Source organism: Oculina patagonica, chromosome 7 (genome assembly GCF_052425735.1).
Source record: "Oculina patagonica isolate OP01 chromosome 7, crgOcupat, whole genome shotgun sequence".
Taxonomy (NCBI): Eukaryota; Metazoa; Cnidaria; class Anthozoa; order Scleractinia; family Oculinidae; genus Oculina; species Oculina patagonica.
In genome coordinates, this window is record NC_135764.1 from 5,099,952 (window position 1) to 5,120,726 (window position 20,775).

At 39.2% G+C, this 20,775-nt stretch overlaps 4 protein-coding genes across 4 annotated transcripts in view; 1 reads left to right on the forward strand and 3 right to left on the reverse strand.

The window, feature by feature from the left end:
* Nucleotides 1-237: 237 nt before the first annotated feature.
* Nucleotides 238-20,775, reverse strand: part of LOC144659661 (uncharacterized) — a 62,510-nt gene continuing 41,972 nt past the window's right edge. Inside the window, exon 10 of the mRNA XM_078520154.1 lies at nucleotides 238-1,848. The gene's annotated coding sequence lies outside the window, so the exon portion shown is untranslated. The remainder of the gene's footprint in view (nucleotides 1,849-20,775) is intronic.
* Nucleotides 238-20,775, reverse strand: part of LOC144659658 (uncharacterized) — a 28,116-nt gene continuing 7,578 nt past the window's right edge. The window contains exons 3-7 of the mRNA XM_078520150.1: nucleotides 19,471-19,576; nucleotides 11,653-11,739; nucleotides 8,105-8,166; nucleotides 3,104-7,614; nucleotides 238-2,561 (exon numbers count right to left, since the gene is read on the reverse strand). Of these exons, the coding sequence (XP_078376276.1) occupies nucleotides 2,537-2,561; nucleotides 3,104-7,575 (4,497 nt within the window). The 5' untranslated portion in view covers nucleotides 7,576-7,614; nucleotides 8,105-8,166; nucleotides 11,653-11,739; nucleotides 19,471-19,576 and the 3' untranslated portion in view covers nucleotides 238-2,536. The remainder of the gene's footprint in view (nucleotides 2,562-3,103; nucleotides 7,615-8,104; nucleotides 8,167-11,652; nucleotides 11,740-19,470; nucleotides 19,577-20,775) is intronic.
* On the forward strand, nucleotides 12,061-15,098 carry LOC144659660 (uncharacterized). Its single transcript, XM_078520153.1, has 4 exons — nucleotides 12,061-12,133; nucleotides 12,219-12,377; nucleotides 12,458-12,598; nucleotides 13,229-15,098. Exons 1-4 carry the CDS (start codon nucleotides 12,122-12,124, stop codon nucleotides 13,811-13,813), a joined length of 897 nt encoding a protein of 298 aa, XP_078376279.1. The 5' UTR covers nucleotides 12,061-12,121; the 3' UTR covers nucleotides 13,814-15,098.
* Nucleotides 16,276-19,741, reverse strand: LOC144660863 (uncharacterized). The gene is made up of 8 exons (XM_078521592.1): nucleotides 19,677-19,741; nucleotides 18,049-18,378; nucleotides 17,892-17,968; nucleotides 17,627-17,783; nucleotides 17,424-17,498; nucleotides 17,027-17,125; nucleotides 16,606-16,797; nucleotides 16,276-16,450 (listed from the first exon to the last, which is right to left on the reverse strand). Exons 1-8 carry the CDS (start codon nucleotides 19,739-19,741, stop codon nucleotides 16,399-16,401), a joined length of 1,047 nt encoding a protein of 348 aa, XP_078377718.1. The 3' UTR covers nucleotides 16,276-16,398.

The window sequence follows — 20,775 nt, forward strand, 5'->3', positions numbered from 1 at the left end:
TACAGTGTCTCTGATTGGCCGATACTCACGCACGAAAATAAGTAAACGCCAAACAGCCAATCAGCGACACTGAACCATCTCTGTTTTACTGCGACGTCAAAAGAATGGCTTTTATAGATTATTTCATTAAGGTTCATAAACTTTATTACCGTCAGATTATGCTCATCAAATTCGCCAAGACGATGAAATCACCTTTAAAATGGTAAAGTTCACTTGACCACCAACGTAATACAATACTTTCTTTGTAAAATTATCGTTTTTATTAAAATTTAATCGACGTTTTAGACTAAACGATGACTATTTTTTAAATATTACATGAAAAAATACTTAATCATGTCACAGGCTTTCCGTTTTCTGTCTGTGTGGTCACAAGCTTCTAACATTTCAAAAGTTCTCATCAACGGCTTATAATTCCCTCAAGGCATTATTTAGGGTTGTGCATCATGATTTAACAAAGTTGCGTAAAAGTACGTCTCAATTGTTTCCCATTGTTGCATGGTTTTGCTAACGATTTAAAGGCGTAAGACAGAGTGAAGTATTCTTGACCTTTGAAAACCCTGATGTTCACAATATCCGTAACTTTAAAATAGGAATATGATATATTATTAGAAGCCTGTGGCCACACAAACATAAGGGTGGTTAACCTGTGGTCTGTTTGTCTTTGTAAAACCTCGGTGTACGGAAACGTTTTGTAACAAACGTCTGTTCTTTAAGCCTATATTAATTGCATTTATCTACTTCTTTATATAAAATGCCTAATTGCATTGTTCTTTTGTTGATATTATACAAGTTCAAACTCTGAACAGAATTTCATCCTGATTGATTTCATACATTCATGTCATTAAAAGCAACTGAAATGATCTTTCTTATTGCCCAATGGCGATAGAATAACTTTATGTACACATTACACTGGATTCCGGGTTAATTATTCTTTACTTATCAATACAACATAATTGGAATCAGGAAATAACTCGGCAATTCTGACGTGCTACAGTCAAGGCCATTTTAGCTGTTCACAAATGTATTTGCACTTAGATTCATCCTTATCTTTTGCAAACATAATAAAAGTACTCGTCTTTTCAAGCATTACAAGGATGTTTAATGAAGACGAATAGTTCTCGTTTCCAAACGAATTTTTAATCTAATACTTCAAGGAACTAAAAAAAATTATGAAATTGCCAGCACTCCAAAGGTTCCTCATTCAGCGCCTCAAGAAGACGTCTGGATGCAAAATTGTCTCGAGTATTTTCACATACTGAGAGCATCAATACTCTGTTGCCATTCTCTTATTTAAACAACAGCTTCTACATTTTTGCGCAGGTTTTTTCGTCCCATTCTCGAATTTTTAAATTTGCGCTAAACATTTAATGTAACCACATCTTGAATATTTTAAGTTCAACTTCGGAGGTCGAAATAAGTTTTTTTACGCCACTACCGGCGAACTTGCCGTAACTACTTTATATTTAGACTCAAATAAACTTAAAACTCTATTTAGCAAAATGAGAAATTCATTTCATATGTACATGAGAGCCTCTTCGTTATTCTCAGAAAATCGTGTTGAGAACGGGAGAACAAAGAATCGCACGCGAAGAGAGACAGTCATTCTCTCTCACTCGCCTCGCACGCACGCTCCACGCGCGATTCTTTCGTCTCGCGCACCTTACACGATCATTTATGAAAAAATAAAGAGGCTGCCGACAGCCTAAAATATGACATTTTGACCTATTTACGGTTTACCAGAAGTCATAAATATACTTCTGATTTTACAGTGGCACATCTACAATGTCTTTGACAGCCTGGCTGAATTGCACAAGACATTGGTAGCAAAAGAGTCTTGAAATAAGCAACCTAAGCCCTGTTAAGCATTACAGTCCTCGTTATTATCTTTTTATTACCCCAATGCCTTTCATTTTAAGCGAGAAAATAACCTCCACCATTTTCCCGTGACGCTATAGGAACGTGATCGTAAAAATTAAACCCGCGAAAAGCGTTAACAAGAACAGTTTCGGAAGGAGATTTTAAATTGTGTGCCAGCAGATGCACAACATGGCAATCGTAGGCGGCAAGATGGATCGAAGGCTCATCCTACTAGAAGGAGGGGGTTCAAGAACTTCTGAAAACTAGGACTAGCGCTTCAAGGTGAAGCTAATGGATGACAAATGACACAATTTTCCAAACACTGCCTACGAAGTCCAAGTGCTTTTGCCTTCGAAGTTTACACCCTTCCGGTCTCCCCTTCTCTCCCCCACCCCTCCCCCGTGATTTTACCTACTGTTTTCACAAGCCTTTTCTTTTTGAAATGTTCATGTAGTCGTTTCTGGCTCAAATGGCTGGTCAAATCAACTAGGAACAATTTGTCCTACATAGCAATCATACCTGTATTGAGCAACATACTTTGTTTTGTCGGTTTATATCCGTACCACGGTACGAAAGTAATCCTAGCGAAAATAAAAGGCATTAGGATATTTGATCAGATACTACTGCATCGTCCAGTCAGCGGAGTCGTCTGGAAATTCCTGCCAGCAGTCTACATTTTTCACTCTTGAAGCTTGATCCTGTCCCTAAAACAATGAAAAAGTTAAATTAAAATATGAGACCACATAATTGTAGTTACAACATGCCCGTACAGTGTAACCTGTACAGTGGGACGGCCAATCAAAATTGTTGCCATGTTTGTGTTTGAAGTCTCTGAAAAATGTCTCTGGAATGTCTTTGAAGTCTCTGAAAATGGTGAGAAAATCTCGAGTGTTGCGGGCCACTGTAATGAGTAGTTCTCTACTAGAAGCAGTTATAATAATAATACGTTAATGACAAGTAGGAAATGACAAACCAAAAAATAATTTCTTTTCTGGGCCAGTCACACAGGTATATAAAAGGACCAAATATGAATGGCGCTTGCCAAAAATGTAAAAAATCTGAACGAAACTCTTTTAAGTTTTTTGAATAATTTTTAGCAACATATCTATTTGGCTGGGGTGGAAAGAGGGGGCGGTGGGATGGGCGATTTAGGTCAAGAGTATCAGGAAACTGACTACTGGGGGGGGGGGGGGGGAGTTGTTGCAATTGTGATCAAAACAAATGTATGTCCTAAATAACAGCTCACCTTTTATTCCTCCCGCTGTTTTTATCTTGCGGCAACTTCACCTGAAGAAGTTCGAAACCGTGTTTCGAATCCTTAAGGCCAATGGCAATAAGACTCTTACGAGGGCAGAGTGCTAAGCTACGCACTGTGCTTTCCATGGTAATTTCACTTAGCAGGTCACCAGATTTAACGTTGAACAGTCGAAGACAATAACCTCTGGATACGTCATCAATACTGACAACGCACTCTACGTTACTCACAAATTTGCAATCAGGGCTTAGGATAAGCCATTTACTAGAAGTACATAACATGTGAAGTGCTCTTCCTGAAACTGCATCGAGGACGTAAAGGACTACGTGACCTCGATACTCAGTTTTGTTTCGTCCACCAACTACACAATACTGTTCAGTAGGAGAAAATGTGTTGCAGCTAAGAAAAGGAATCGCATCAAAAGGCTGAGATATTTTCCAGATTACATTTTCGCCACAATACATCTGCAACTCCTTCCTGGTTAACCCTGTGGTTATCACCTGGCATTTACTGTTACATGCAACAAATTCCCCATGAATAGTGATTGTTGACATAATGTCTCCACTAGTTGTATCCAAAATGATCACTTCACTGCTATCCCGTACTTCACAGGCCACTCGTTCTTCTGTTATGGGGCTTACACTTGTAATTTCTCTTACGTTAGTCCAACTTCGGATGCACTCAGACAACTCAAAATTCCACAGATCTAGGGTGCGCCTTCGTGTTCTTAATAGAATACCTGTTCTTACAGCTACAAGAGAACTTTGGTCATAAATGAAATAATCGTAATTAACGTTTTTCTCAGTTTTGGCCCTTCCACTTGAAATGTCCCAAGCCACTAGTAGTGTTGTTTGAGTTGACAATTGATCAATGACAAGATATAGAGTGTCACCATTTAATGAAAATACGACTTTCCTCACAGAAGTCCTTGAAAATCCGTCTCTGCCTTTCGTTAGTTCGTCAGGGTGCAACATCTGTATATCACTACTACAATAAGAAACACTCAATACAGATTGTTTATTTAGTACAAACGCATGTTCTGGCCTCCATTTTAAGGAACCGCTTTTAAAGGAAGAGCAAAACGGATCCCCGAATAAAAAGCCAGTCTCACTACACATTTCATATTCCCAGGGGCGATAATGGACTTCGTCTGGTGAAACGTCTAACAAACAGTTAAAATAATTTTCCACGTTGACGTCTAAACGAAACAGTTCGCAGTTGTCGCCACACATTTCAAAATGCACACAAAAAAGGGATCGACAGTCAGGAGAAAACTTTATCATTCCACATTCTTCTAAAGTTGTAGTCCAGGCTAGAGTTTTAAAACCATCCAGTACATCAACCAAACGAATCGAACCAAATTGGTGGGAAATTGCCATCAGCCTTTCATCGCGAGACCAAGCAAAAGACAAAATATCTTCAACGAAGGTAAAAAAAGTAATCCCTGATCCATTTTTCAAGCTCCATATGACAATGGATTTAGCATCATCTGGGCAATCAGTTAACATCTTGGTCTTGTCTGCAGAAATTGAACAAACCGAAAAACGGCACTTGCTTGAAAGAAAAAGTGGTTTCAGATCTCCATCAGTGGTAAAGGCATGGCTAAGGATTCCTGGTAAGACAAAGTCTTCGGTAGGATGAAAAACTACTGAACGGTAAAATGACATGGCATTAGATGACGGACCCGTTCTATATGGTTGATACTCAAGGAAAGTCTCGTTAAAGTCTCTTACCCAGTCGTAATGTTTCGTTACCTTGACATTGCGTTTCCACAGCTGCTTACCAGTATGGAGCGACCATAGCTGAATCGTGCCATTTTGACATTCACACACCATGTAGTCTAATTTGGACGAAACGTCAAAACAAACTACTTTAGCTGAACATGGAAATTTGGATTGAACAAGCAAATCCAAATCCTTCTTGTGTACAAATTCCATATATGGAAACTCAGAATATTTAGTATTCAAAAAGTTTAATGCTTCAGAAGACAGCTCAGGTCCTCCTTCATTCAACAAGGTTTGAAAGATTGCGTGAGGGAGTTCTGTTAATGTGCTTATATGCTTCCTTAACAGATACAACAAAGTACCAATTGCTTTTCGCCATTTTCCATTCAACGTTTTTACACCCTCTTGCTTTTGGACGCAAAGAATATCTTCAGATGCTGTAACACCTACGCACAGCTTTGCATACACTAGTTCTAAGTTCAAACAATATTTCTCAGCAATTTCCTCAAGACTGCATAATCTCGCATCCTCTTCTAGTTGTAGCATGTGTTGAACACCATGTTGCAAAGCATACTTTGTAGTATCAACAAAATGTGCAGCGTCAACGCCTTTTCGTTTCACATCATCAAGTTCATCAATGCAGAGCTTAGAAAGGACGCGATGGCCTTCCTTTTCTTCTACACTGAAGTGGTGCTGTCCATAGTTTGACTTTTCAATCAACCAGTCTTTGACCGACTTATGAAAAAAGTGAATACGGCCATCTCGAACAGGCAGAAGTGCCGAGACACAACCAATTGCTGCATTTACTTTTCGCTGAAGAGCTGATGACGATTTTCCTGATAACAACAATTTAGACACAAAAGCCAGTGGCAATGGCTCTCTTGCAGCTGCGACTGCACTCAGAAAATTCATAAATTGGTCTTCGGTGACCTGAAGTTCCTTGCGTAGGTCAGTCTCCAGACGCTTGAAATACGAGTGGTAAACAGACGAAATACCTGACGGTAGGGTGCTGTCCAGCAGTTCAGGAGTTAGAAGTGGTACTTTTTCCTTTATGAAATCTACCAGGTAATGAGCATACAACATGACTCCTTCTGACTTTTCAACCAGTGCTTGCAAGATGATTTCTTGATTCTCTGTTTGCAATACATGACTTAGCTGCTTTTCAAAGCACAGATGAATGTCCTTCAAGTTCTCTTCGTTGTCTGGCTCCAGTTCCAGGGGGTTCAAACATTTAAGCCTGTCGGCGATGTTTATTTCAGGCCGCGTTGTCACCAGAAATCGAATCCAAAGTGGAAGCTTTCTAAAGTAATTAGCAATCACCTCTAGAAGCTCATTCCGCCCTTGGTATTCACTTTCGTCTATGCCATCTATTGCCATGAGATACGTTACACCAGGGTCATTTAAGCTGGTAAGAGGTTCCTCGAAAAGCAATTCAAACAAATCCTTCACTTCCATGTCGTTGATCTCTACACCCAGGTTTCTTGACAGCTTTTCCACAAGAGCTTTCTTGTAGTCTGGAAAAGAATCAGCAAGGTGACTGGATAAGGACTGAAGCATCACTTTGGGATTCCTGTGGCGTGCCCTGTCATGCTGACAAAAATGGCTTCCTGCTAGCCTCCCAGTTTCTAGCATCTCTTGGCACATCTTGGCTGAGATTACAGACTTCCCCATCCCTGCAGTCCCAGAGATCACCATTACACGATTTGGGGAACTTCTGTCTTCTAACCAGCTCTCGACGTTTTGTAAAATCAGCACACGGGTTTCCTCTACATATCTTTCTGCGTGATGTCGTACGTCTTTCAGGGAATCAATCTTTGCTAGATTCTTGAGGATTTCATCTCCTCTGTGCTTCAGTCTTTCTTCTTCCAGGTTTTCACTCTTCTGCTGAAATTGCAGTTGCAAAGTTTCAAGACGCTCACTTACACCTTCTACTTTTGCCTTGGTCTCTTGAATTACCATCTCTGTGTTGGTTTGGCCTTGACGCATTTCTTGAATTACACGGCTGTCATTGAGTTGAGTTTGACGAGCTTCTGTAATAACGTCATGTGTTGTCTTCTCGATGTGGAGTACTTCTAGTTGGGTCTTGTGTACTTCATCAACAGTTTGTTGTACTTTGGTCTGAGATTGACGCAAGTCCTTCAGCTGTGACTTGATATCCTCTTCACTGTCAGCCCACTCAAGTAACACGTCAATATAGTCTTCCTCACCACAACGCTCTGCCTTCAATCTGTCAATTTCTGCCTGATGCAAGCCAAGAGCAACAAGAACAGCACTCATTTCCAGCCACAGAGCAGAGAAAGTTGGTGTGTCAATACCAGTAGTGGTGACATGACCATACAACTCATTGCGGAAAAACTTGATGCGAGCAAGGTTTGCCTCAAGAGAGGTGTCAATTGGGGGAGGCTTAGAGTGCCAAAATGATAGGGGACGGGATAGTCCACAAATGTTGGTTAGAAGGAGAAATAACAAGGTTATATCAAATGTGTTGGAGTCTGGTGCGGCTCCACCGGGTGGAAACAGTAGGTCCCATTGAGGTCTATGTAAAACTCTCCTCCTTAAGAGATTGTTCAGGGTGAGATAGTTTGCATTGAGATCAGCCAACAGATTTGCTGGGGGGTGATATCGATCGAAAACCGTCCTCAGAACTGTTGTTCCACCATCAATGAGAAGTCTGCTGAGCTTGGCTCCATTTGTCTTCTCTACAGAGCTGGCCAGAGGTGAAGGTGCAGCAGCTGCCATCTTAACCCAAAGTACAAACGGTTAGTCCTCCAGTTGTTCCTGTTGACATAAAAAAGCATTTTACATATGAAGCATATTCAACAATATTATTTAAAAGCTGGAGCGTAATTGTCTTATTAAATCTAAGCCATTTTGTTAGGCCTCTCAGTAAGAACATTTGCCTGCAGTGAACTTGGCTGTCTTTAGAAAGACTCATTCTCACTGACTTTCGTGTGATTAACGATAATATTATCTACAGTTTAGCATCAGATTGCTGTAAAGCCATGGCTACAGCTGAAGTTCTTTACATGCCTATTTCAAGTGCGAATGTTCCAGCATTTATAGGGTCGCAATGCATACAGAGACTTTTGTTGCTGTAGCTGTAGGGTATCACTCAGGAAGGTCTGTTATCAAATTTCACTAGTTTTCTCCCGTTATGTTTGCACTGTGACTATTTTTTTTGCATCACATTTCTTTAGTACTGTTTAAGATGCGATCAGCAGTAACCTAGTTAACATATGAAGTAATGAGTTTTCATAAACAATCATACCAATGACCAATGTTCCTCCAGATAGACAATGCTCTGTCCTTTCATGTCCATCTCCACTTTTCCTGAGTTCAAGATTAAATGATGTTAATACAGGGTCTACAGTGTATATGTAGCCTGATTCAACAGAAAGTACCAGGAAAATGGCGTGATATAAATGAAGCCCAGACATTTGGTTAAAAGCACTACAGCTGGATACCAATATAGAAAGTAGAGCTGTAGCATGTAATGCCCCATATCAGTTAGTGCTAACTGCCATGCTTGGTAATAATAATGATGATGATGATGATGATGATGATGATGATGATGATAGTGGGTGGAATTCCCAATGTGGTATGGTAGCAGGAAGACTACAATGGGTGCCAAAAGTGTTGAGCCACTCAGAACTTTCGGAGTACCTTACAGAAAATTACCCCTCACCCCTTTGATATTATCCCCTCCCCAAAACAATGTTGGATTTGCTTTCTACAAGACTTGCCTTGTTTATGTACTGCATTGAAAAGGGGGAGGGGGAGTGGTTCACAAGCTGCACCAGATTTGAAGTGAAAAAATAAAACGGTTAAAATTTGTATTCATTTCAACTGTCTCAAGGACTTTTCGCACTTATTGTTGGTGTCAATTTAGCTGTACTTCAAAACTGTTTGCACCTATCTAAATAATTATGAGCAAAAGGTTTGGGTTCTATCCTGCTCAGGGACTAGTACAAGATTGTTAAAATAATCTTGTACCCTGAGCAGGATACATGTAGAACCCAAACCTTTTGTTCCATACAGTAAAAACCTGCATGTAAGAACCTAGGGATTTAAGAACCTTCTGGCAGAAATTTGCTTTTTTAATACCCCAAAATATAAGAACCTGTTTAGCCAAACAAATTCCAACAGATTCTTATATTCTTATATTCTTATATTCTTTAACTATTTAATTTATATTTTTTTTTTACCAAAAACCAAAAAGGTGATGTTATACTTATATACAGTACTGTATCATTGATCAATTAATTTGGCAACAAGGGTACATTAATAAATATTAATAATGAGGAACAGACCAGATTTTATACTATTTTCTGATAATCAACAACAATGTCTACTCTGTAGAAATTAAGAACCTAATTAAGAACCTACTTAGCCTAAACTGTCAATAAGTACCCCATAATACAAGAACCTGTTTTGCCAAACTCTGAAAAAAGTAGGTTCTTACACACAGGTTTTCACTGCAATTGATACCCAATTGGCCACCATAATAACTGCACCCACTATATACATGTACCCACCACAATTAAGCTTTACTATCTACTTCCCCTATCCCACCCCACAATAAAACATAATATGGGCTCTACCAAAATGTATAAATACCTCCCCACCCCACCCCACCACAAAACATAATATGGGCTCAACATCCAAAATGTAATACCTCCCCCCCCACCCCACCGCACCACAAAACATAACATGGGCTCAACATCCAAAATGTAATACCTCCCCCACCCTACCCCACCATAAAACATAATATGGGCTCTACATCCAAAATGTAATACCTCCCCACCCCGCCCCGCCACAAAACATAATAATTTTATGGGCTCAACATCCAAAATGTAATACCTCCCCACCCCACCCCACCACACCAGAAAACATAACATGGGCTCAACATCCAAAATGTAATACCTCCCCCACCCCACCCCACCACAAAACATAATATAAGCTCTACATGTGTACATCCAAAATGTAATACCTCCACCACCCCACCCCACCACAAAACATAATATGGGCTCGACATCCAAAATGTAATACCTCCCCCCACCCCACCCCACCACAAAACATAATATAAGCTCTACATGTGTACATCCAAAATGTAATACCTCCCCCACCCCACCCCCACCACAAAACATATTATGGGCTCTACATCCAAAATGTAATACCTCCCCACCCCACCCCACCACAAAATATAATATGGACTCTACATCCAAAATGAAATACCTCCTCCACCCCACCACAAAACATAATATGGGCTCTATATCCAAAATGTAATACCTCCCCTCCCCACCCCATCAAATAATGAAGACAAACAAACAAAAAATTATGGGCCACACCAGAATGGAAACATTGTAGGCTCCAAGTGCAGAATTAGTCAACAAATCTTTTTAATATTCCCACAGCTTTTGTTATTTTATGATAGGAACTTTTTACAGAAGCCCAAAACAAGAAACGAGCGGTCCGTACGGACAGTGTAGTGTTTGAGAAAGTTGTCACGTGACTCGTCACCAGTCTGGCAATTGTTAGACGAGACACGTCTGTCACGTTCTTTGAGAACGTGATCTGTCTAAAGAAGAATTTCACCCAACTCGTTGACAGCGGTTTTTCATATCTTGCAGTAACTAAGGGAGGTAGTTAATGGCATCACTTACCAAACTATTGATTTTGTTAAAATAAAAACTTAAGCACATCACCTCAGTGACTTAAGAAGGTAGCTTACTTACTTAAAATAATTCGAGTCATCCTGCCACGTTCTTTGATAACGTGATCTGTCTAAAGAAGAATTTCCCCCAACACATCAATTGACAACGGTTTTTCAGATCTTGCAGTGACTAAGGGAGGTAGCTAGTTAAATGGCATCACTTAGCAAACTATCAATTTTGTTTAAAAAAAATTAAGCACATCACCTCAGTGACTAAAGAAGGAAGCTTTTGCACAGAAAATAATTCAAGTCAGCCTTGTGACTTTTTTCCGTATGAACTTGCTACCTGGCTGACGTCACAGCAAGCTCAAATTTTAATCACTCACTGCTAGCTAGCGTGATGTTTATCCTTTATAAGTTTTAAATGTCCTCTCATTTTACTTCCGGTATCTCCGGAATCCATTCTGTTTGCATGATTACTCGCGTGAATCTGTTGCCATCTCATTGAGTTGGGCACTGGCTATAAGTTTTTTTATCAGTTTATTTTGGTGCACTACATTTATCTTATGTTGCGATGACCTTTTTCCCCTAAATTAACTGCCCAGAGCTCAAATTTTAATCTCTTACTGCTAGCTTGCTTGACGTGTATCCTTTCTAAGTTTTAAATGTCCTCTCATTTACTGCCGGTATCTCCGGAATCCACTTAGAAGTCTTACATCAAGTATTTTGTTTACGTTATTACTCGCGTGAATCTGTTACCATCTCACGGAGTTGTACACTGGCTGTAAGTTTTTTTATCAGTTTGTTTTGGTGCAGTACATTGCGAGTACCTTTTTTCCCTCAATTAATTGCCCAGAGCGCGTTCGAGCCTTGTCGCAAATTTTTTAACCCATTGCTTCAGAACAATAACAAGCCTGTTCCCGTCTAATTTGCATATGCATGTCTACGTGCTTGTTCCACTTGACCGCGCAATTAAAAGTTTACGTCTGGCGTAGCGTTCGCTTTCCCACTAAACTAACTCCATTAGTGTAGTGTACAAACACTACACTAAAAAGACCCTTTTTCTCAATTTTATATGATTTCTCTGTCCAAGCCAAATATCAGAATAATGTGGAAACCAAATTAAAAGGATGCCCTGACATCTACTTAAAAATAATTCATACCTGCAGTTCAAATTGTTCTATCATCAATTACATTTCCACTTTGTTTATGACAGCTTGGAACCAAAGATATTCACCAGTAAAAAGAACCTGAAGAAATCAAAAGGTAAAAAGATTAACATTACGTCTGCATTGAGCCAATGTGACCCCTCTCGCAGGAGTAAATAATGAATACCTTGGGTAAATTTCTATGGCATTAAGCGACTAGGATCATTATTACTCTGCTTGGATGTGATGCTACTCCATCGCAGGGGTATCCCCAGCATACTAACCATTAGGCAACCACACCTCTCATAAACAAAAAGTAGAAAAAAAAACAATAAAAAATAGAATAAAATAATTATGATAACATACTCGGGTTCTAGAGGTTTCCACTTTTCTATTTCAATCTCAACTTAAAGGATCAGTATCATGAACTGCCTATGTGCGAGTTTCGTCGCGTGCGTTTTGAGATTATCGGCCGTCCGCCATTATGGATTTGTCGGTAAGTGGAATTATTTTGCATGTATTTTGGATTTCATTAACTCTATGTTAAACATCTCGCTCATAATTTATTATTTGCGTGTTAGGAAGCATCTTCTGCCCCTTCAGCTGGCTGCAAATGCAAGAGTGCTTGCAGTACAAAGCAAAAAGAGAACAGCAGCAGAGGATGCCTCTGCAAAGGAAGAAATGTTCTTTGTGGCAGCAGCTGCAAATGTGGCACAAGTGCTAAACCTTGCAGGAACAAGGTATGTTTACAGTCCAAAATTGCCCGAATCTATAATCAGGCCAATTTAGTTTCAATTTTTCTGTTCCTTTCGGTTTTTAGGAATCGCTGGATAACACATCAGCAGGACTGGCTCCAAGAAGAGCTAGAGGGCGAGCAAGAGTCGATGGTTTTCAGCTTTCGAATTCATCGAATGCTGCCACCGAAGAGCAGCAACGACTCAAAGAAAACTGCGACGTAAAGGTATTTCATTCTGACTTGTACGAGCTTGTATTTACTGTCGCTTTGCTGCAACGCTGAGTGATTTTTGTTGTTGTAAAAACGAACAATTTCGGGCAAGTTATGCCACATGTGCGAATGTGAATTGCGTGTTGATCACGCAACTGATGCCATGACGCTGAATTTCTACACATTACCACATTGACCCTGCTCAAAATAACAAAATAAATTTTGCCTTTATGTTCCTCTTATCTTATTTGATGTCCAGATGTGGTTCTGGGAGTACACATTTACTCACTAACCCCAAGTGTTTTGATATAATATTGATATAAACCATAAACCGATTTATTTTTGTTATGGATAAGTCTGCTTCTTATATAACTGATGATTGATTAAAGTGCTTTTATTAAAACGTTTGTAGGACTTCTTTGGTTGACTGGATGAGGATATGGTTGAAAAATTACCATTTTTAGTGTACGAGTATACTAAAAATATATAAAGTATCCTATAGTGTATGAGTATACATTTACTCACTAACCCCAAATGTGTTGATATCAGAGAACAAGTTATTTTTTTTTTTACGGATAAGTCTGCTTCTTTTTATTTATATAACTGATGATCAAATTAATTGCTTTTCATTTTAAATGTTTGTAGGACTTCATTGGAACATTGGATGGAGATATGGTTAAAAAATTAGCTATAAGAAGTCTTCAGAGGGGGGTAGGGAGTATGGATTACATCCATACTCTCCTTATCATGGAAGATGATCTCAATGAAGAGGTCATCGAGGACGCAGAGATGGCCGACGAAGTTAATACAGGAAGTGGAGCCACTCCATCAGCAGAACCAACAGCAGGCAACAGTGATCCTGGTCCATCAGGAAGTAACGCAGCTCCTGAATGGTGTGTGTGTGGTCATTGCAGGTCAATGCCACAAGAGATCGAAAACAAATGCTGTCGTCAGAGGATTTGCATTTCATCAACTGCCCGGTTCCACAAACTGTGCTTAGACCAGGATGTGCTGCAGCTCTCAATTCGCAACACAGGTGACATTCAGAATGACAGGGAGGACAGTAGTACACGGTCCTTCCGCAAGGCTGCCTATAGGCAATACATCTTGGCCCGACATGGGCATCTAGGAAAGGGCAACCGACGTGTGTGCCCTTCATGCGTTGTTTTAAAAATCAGGGCACAATACCCCTCAGTCACTGGTATATATATGGGTTATAGAGAGCATTAGGTTATGTACTGTCAGGGAAGAGGGGATTGATTTCATTCCCCTCTGGAACATATATTCAGAAGCTAGAAATACATTTACTGCAACAAAATTTAGAACCATCCCCTTCTTAAACCCCAGAAGTTACCGATTTCTCATCAGTATTAGCTTTGTGCCAGTACCAATAGAAAGGAAAATTGCATTAGTTTGATTATTTACAAATCCAAATTATTGCATACCCAGTGCATGCAAAATTGATCAATTGATCTTTACTGAATACATTTTATATTGTGACAACTTCTGGGGCTAATTTATAAGAATGAAAAATCCTAATTTTTCATATTTACTGAATGACATGCTTTATCTGTCATCTGTATATATTCCAGTGACTGCCATGATAGCCCCCTAATTCAGGATACCACTTGTACTTGTTTATTTTTCACTAGTTGTTAATGGTATAAATGTGGATAGCACACATTTGTTTCATCACACTAGATGTGTGCCATAAACAGCATTAACAAATGATAAGGGATTATCAAATTATACATTTTTGCTATAGTGATGTCATTCTTACTAGGTACAGAATGTTTCTAAAAAGAGTTTAATCTACTCGGACTGCTTTTTTTGGAAGCGGATTTTTTATTGATTGGGTAGTTGTTTTCAAAGAAATCTTGTTCTTAGAGTGATTTCATTTAACCCATGAAACAATATCTACCAGTTTGTGCATAACAGTCAAAAGTAAACAAAAGAAAACAATGGAATTAGTGCCCAATAGTATCTAAAAGTGTAATGTAACTATTTCACGGGTTAACTGAAATCACTCTATAAAAGATGCAGATTACTTCAGACTTGTTGGAAGTAGTTGAGTCACAAGTGTAGTTGAAATTTCATTTTTACACACTGTATGGAAATGAACAGTTGTTTTGTTGCTCGTAATAAAGTTATTCTGCTTCTAGGTGCAGAAAATTATAAAACAGGAATTTACCTTGAAACTTCTCCTTTGTTACAGTTTACCTCAGATTTACTAGAAGCATGTTTTTTTTTACAATCATAGCTTTGATTATTGAAAAGCAAACGAAGATCTGGCATTATTGTTTACCTTATTGTTATTGATTTCATCATTCACCAAACTATCACTAGCCATTCACACATATTGAACATTAATGAACTACATGATAAAGTATACTGTTTCAGGAATAGAAAAACAAACAGGTAATTAATTTATGTGTATACATGTAAGATAGGTACCCTTTCTTTAAACAAGTTTAAAATCTTCCCAGTGCTTTATATACATATTTGCATGCCTTGAACTTACAAGTACAACCACTGCTAATTACAGCAGTTATAAAAAAAAATAAAGTTCAAAGTTCCTTTCAAAACCATGAATGAGACTAATGTGCTTAGTATCAATGTTCCATAGGTGAAGGGCTGTTGTCTTTGCCTTTTTCTTGTTCTACGGTTTTGGAGGGCAAATTGAACCTGCTGCGCCGTTTAATTAACTCGGTCGAGGGCGGTGGGGGTATGGCAGCAATGGTAGGGGCCAACAGACGTGGATCACTAGCATTGAGAGAAACATTTCTAGTTACAATGTCAATATCCTCCATCCTAGCATGTAAGATTCTGGCCATGAGAACTGGTATGTATTCGTATCCCTTCTCAGCCTTAATTATCCTCAGGTCCCACTGTTTTGTACGCTGGTTATACTTCCTGGATACAATCTGTTCTCCAGTCTTGCTCTTGGCAGTTGAGAGACTCAGATGAAAGTTCCAGTCTATTGCTGCCAAGTACTTTCTGACCCTGTAAGCTCTGTAACTAATGCCAGAACAAAAGAAATAGAACAATCAACTGATGTAAAAAAATGTACACCAAGACTCTTGGATAATTATATGACATTTTTTGTGTTCACTGGAAAAATTTGTCTGTTACATGAAAAAACTTTCAAACTATGTCTAATGATCACTTTGCCTGAGGTGGGAAACAGCATTTTGAAACACAGTACTTGAACAGCTATACATGTTTCCTGAAAGGACTTTTTTCTACTATGTTGTATACAATGCTCATTCAGAGTTTGGTGTCCAGTTAAAATAGTTTGCATGCTGACTATTATGTTACTGTGATGTACATTTCTACTGGTGTTGCAGCAAAATCTATGAAATCAAAGAAACATGCATATGTAAATGTGTACCTGAATGCTGTGCTCTTTGGCGTGTAAACCAGGGACAGGCTATTTGCACACTCAATGCTTCCTGTGTGTCTGCAACAAGTAACAAGGAAGAGAATGATTGTGTAATTTAAAAAAAATATATACCTCACTGTTTTCATAACTTTGGCACTCCCTCTGAAAAAATAAATTTCTCTAATGCATTACAGTTCAAGTTATCTGCATATGAACTGCATGCACAGTTTTCATGAAACAGTCATACCACACTTCATGCACTGTAAAAGGATAAAGGTTGATGTATCTTACCTGAACCTTACATAGTACTTGAAGCTTTCAAGCAACTCCTTGTTGAGCACAATGTTTTGCAGTTCTTTAAAATTCTTGTCACGTCTGTCAAACCAGGGGAGGTCAGGGTCGTGGCTTTCTTCTTCGTGATCACACTGACCATCTAGCCACTCATGGGAATCGCAGACATGATGAAGGAGGCCAATCCACTTGTCCTTTGGTATGTACAAAGAACCAAAAACAATTGATATAAAAATGAGCTAAACTACAGAATACAGGGCCATTTTTGAAGTTGTATAACTGAAGTGGTGGCTCGATGGCTCGTCAGTGAATTAACTGAGAGAATTTCTAAGCTGAGATAAATGCATACCTATTGCATGAACAGTCAAAGTATCTTTGCATGGAAAAAGCAGCTGTGAAGTTCGACTTGTGAAAGTGGGCAGGGTTCACTGATAAATCACTCTCCCCAATGGAATCCTCAACCTTGTCCTCACCCACACTCTCCTTGTCACCAATATTTTCTTCAAGTTCCAAATTCTCTTCATCTTCACTGAACGCCACGCTGTGTAATACAGTTATCAGTGGAATAAATGATCACAAACTATATTGTGACGTGCAACAGAGGGATATGATTTATTTTAAGACTTATATTTATATTTGGTTGACAAATTTTCAAAGGGATTTGTATTTTATTTTTTACTGTTCCATATTCACTTTCACAATCTGGACTAAAGAGACACGACAACAAACACATAGCCTATATAGTCTTCAGAGCAGATACAGTAACTTACTTCGAAATCTCACAAATATCTGACTCCTCATCACTGCTGGTGTCAATAGCATTCTCATCATTTAAATCCTGAATTGCAGAATTGTAGAGTTCCAGGTAGCTAAAGAGACAAACAAGATGCAATAAATTTCCTTCTCAGCAATAACATGTATTCTAAATCAACCACAGCAGCAATGACAACTGAATAAATTTCTTCAACTATATAGTCAGTGAGCCCTTCATGAACTCGGAAAAACAATTCCCAATACAACTGTGCTGAATGACAGGTGGCATATTTTCCTTCCAATATGTTCCTGTTCAACATCATGCATTCTTTAAAATTTCCATACATGCACTTGTTTCACAAAGCATGGTAAAAACTAAAACAGAAATTGGTTGTTTAATTTCCTCGTACATACCTTACATTATTTTCACAAGTTAGCTCTTCTGTGTCATCAGATAACTCATCTTCAGAGAACATGGACGAATTAAAACTGAAATATTTTTGAAAAAAGAGAAGTGAGCTGATAAAAAATAACAAGAAAGTGATGGTAGCATGCAAAGTGTAAATTTGTGCAGTTAGACTAAAACGATTCGCCAGGGCGTTTCAAAGTTAGCTTACCTGTTTTCTCTGTTGCAATCATCGGGTTTAGGAGAACCACACGAAGAGTCTAATCCACCACTGTCATGAACTTGACAAGCTATGGGCGATTCAGTGGCTGATTGAGTGACAAACTGCACTGCATTTGAAGGCTTTACAGGAGTGGAGGTCTGCGGCCCTGTGTATTGGAAATTGACCGAAAATTAGAATTATACACCGGGAGGCACGAATGTTCACCGCTTGGTGTTTTGTATAGAAGACAATTCAAAACAGAACCTTTTCCTACCAGCAATTGTTGTTGACTCCAAGTGAGCTTCAGGTTTGTTCAACACGCGTTCGGATCGCAAATCACCTTGTATTTCCCTTCAGCAAAGAGATAAAGTTCATTAGAAAAATTAATCAGGTTTAGAAGGTACTAAACGAAACAATTATGTTAAGCTTACCTTCTACGGTACTCTAATGACAACAAATGTGCCGCGAATTCACTGTCGCTAGCAGTTTCGTATCCTGCCACGAATTTGGCCTGAATCCACGATTTAAAAAATGTTTTTCTCCAAAGAAATTCTTTTATGTGCTTTTTCCCACTCTCTCTTTCTTTCCTTGGCACTTTCAAAGGACCTTTTACGGCCAGAATTATCTCGTCGACCGCCGCGGCGGGAACCTCCACTTGTCGACGCCATTTTGAATTTCGCAAGTTATCTTTTGAAAACGTCTGCCAGACGTTTTCAAAATGAGAGCCGCTGCTGACGCATGCGTAGTTCGTGAGACGGTTCCTTTAACAAATCTGAACAGCATTCAAAATGCGTGAAAATGAGCCATGAAACAATGAGCAAGAAAGCCATGGTTTCTGGCCTCCATGCTTGAAGATCTGACCCTCAGACACTGACTAAAAGATATTTTAGCAGCTACGCAAATCAATTTGATTGATTTGCATGATTGTAACTACTAAGGAGAAGGTGACTACATTTTGTCTAGTGAGGGCATGAGGCGAATTTTCCACTCACTACAGGGGACAAGCTGTTTTGTTTTTGTAAGAAACAATGTTTATTGGGGCCTTGGCCAAAAGATATTGCTAGTGGTTTTACACTCACATATTATGACAAGAAAATGTTCTCAAGCAGCGCTTTGCAGATATCTTTTTTTTTCTGTTGCTCAGAAAAATATAGGCCTTGTTCAGCTAGAGTTGTGTGATGCTGGGTTGTATATGTTACCTTATTATAGGAAATTAACGCTTGTGTAAATTAAGGTATTTGAAATTAACGCGACTTAAATTAACGTGAATCGAAGGAAATATTACTTCCCAATAAATGAAATTAATGCGAAAGAGAGGGCAACATTTCAAAATGAAGGAAATTAACGCGAGGTACACAAAGAAAAACACTTCTTGAGACAACAGGAACAAGTTTATTTCAGCACTAGGTGTAAAATCCGAGACGGAAACAATGTTCGTGATACTAAACCTAAACGTATGGGTTGAGCGAAGAAATCTGACCGCTTCGAGCGTCCACCCTGAAAAAATAATGCTTTTTCCTAGGAGATTAGAACGTCTGGAATGTATCGAAAAATGGGGCCAAAATAATGGAAATTAAGTTTGCCGAAATTAACGCTCCACTTAATTAAAGGCGCGGAAATTAACGTTAAAATTAATGCGACTTAAATTAACGTGAATTTTTGAAATTCGCGTTAATTTCATGAAGCGTTAATTTCCTATAATAAGGTAAGTCAAGTCTATTGCCAGATGTTTGAAAACAGTTGTCACTGCAGTGATGGTCGTTTGCCCACTTAAATTGCTCAGGCATTTCACAGAAAGGTCCTATACCTAAGTTTTGTACAGTGTACCTAAAGTTTACAAAAATAATTCTTACCTGTAGTTTGAATGACTACATCATGAATCACAATAAATGATTTCACTTTGAATTTCACATTTCAGAACCAAAGATGAATGTAATGTTTACCGCCAGTGAAAAATACCTGAAGAAATAAAAAAGTACCAGTTAATGTAATTCTGAGGAATATTTTTTATACTAATATCTTGTTTTCAAATGAACATATCCATGAAAACGTTTAGTACCTCTTATAATGATTTCTGTACGCGATGACGTAATTGTCATGGGACCGAAAGTGTTTCTGGGACATGTTGAATGTTGTTCTTTTGTATGAGAAGCCATATTGAAATTTCGTACGAAGTGAATCCTTCGAATCCTTGTAATCCTCGTGATATTGAGTCTGAGACAGCTGTAATCTTAAGGAGTAGAGCCTATAGAATCCAGAATAAATACAGTCCGGAAGGAATTCTTGTACATGGCCTTAGGAGCCGGATGGAAACCGATTGAAACGAGTCTTGCAAACGAGTGGTGAGTCAAGCTGAGTTGAATTTCTGTGCTATTCCGCAAATCTCATCGAGGAAAAAATGGCTGAAGAACTTTCTAGAAAGCGAAGGACGCGTGGAGGTCACAGGTCCACCGCAACCCGTATTATTACGTCTGCAATCGAAGTCCTCGCCACAGGAGACTTGTCAGAAATCGCCAAGCACGCGGTCAAGCTGAATCAACAAAAGGCAAGCCTTCAGGCGAAACGGACCACTCTTCGACAACTCGACATGGAAATTTTGGCCCTTGTGGACGAAGAGGAAATCGAAGCCGAAATAGAGCGGGCAGATTTGGTCGAGGAAAATATCCAGCTGGCTATAGCTAACATAGATCACGCCTTGTCATCAAATGTAAACACAAATGGTGTTGTTGCGAATCTTCCCGCGCAACCAAACGTGCCAGCAAGCACGCCGACAGAAGAAGGTCCGGTGAGAGCTCCAGAAGGTCAAAACGAGAATGGTTCATCGCCTCCAAGTGCTTTAGGTCAAAATGGAAATGGTTCCTCGCCTCCAAGTGTGTCAGGTCAAAACGAGAATGATTCCTCGCCTCCGAGTGCTTCAGGTCAAAATGAAAATGGTTCCTCGCCTCCAAGTGCTTCAGGTCAAAACGAGAATGGTTCCTCGCCTCCAAGTGCTTCAGGTCGAAACGAGAAAGGTTCCTCGCCTCCAAGTGCTTCAGGTCAAAACAAAATGGTGCCTCACCTCCAAGTGCTTCTTTGGCGGATTCTTCAGCGTCAACACCGATAAAAACACAAGTCAAACTACCGAAGTTGGAACTAAAGAAATTCGACGGCGATCATAG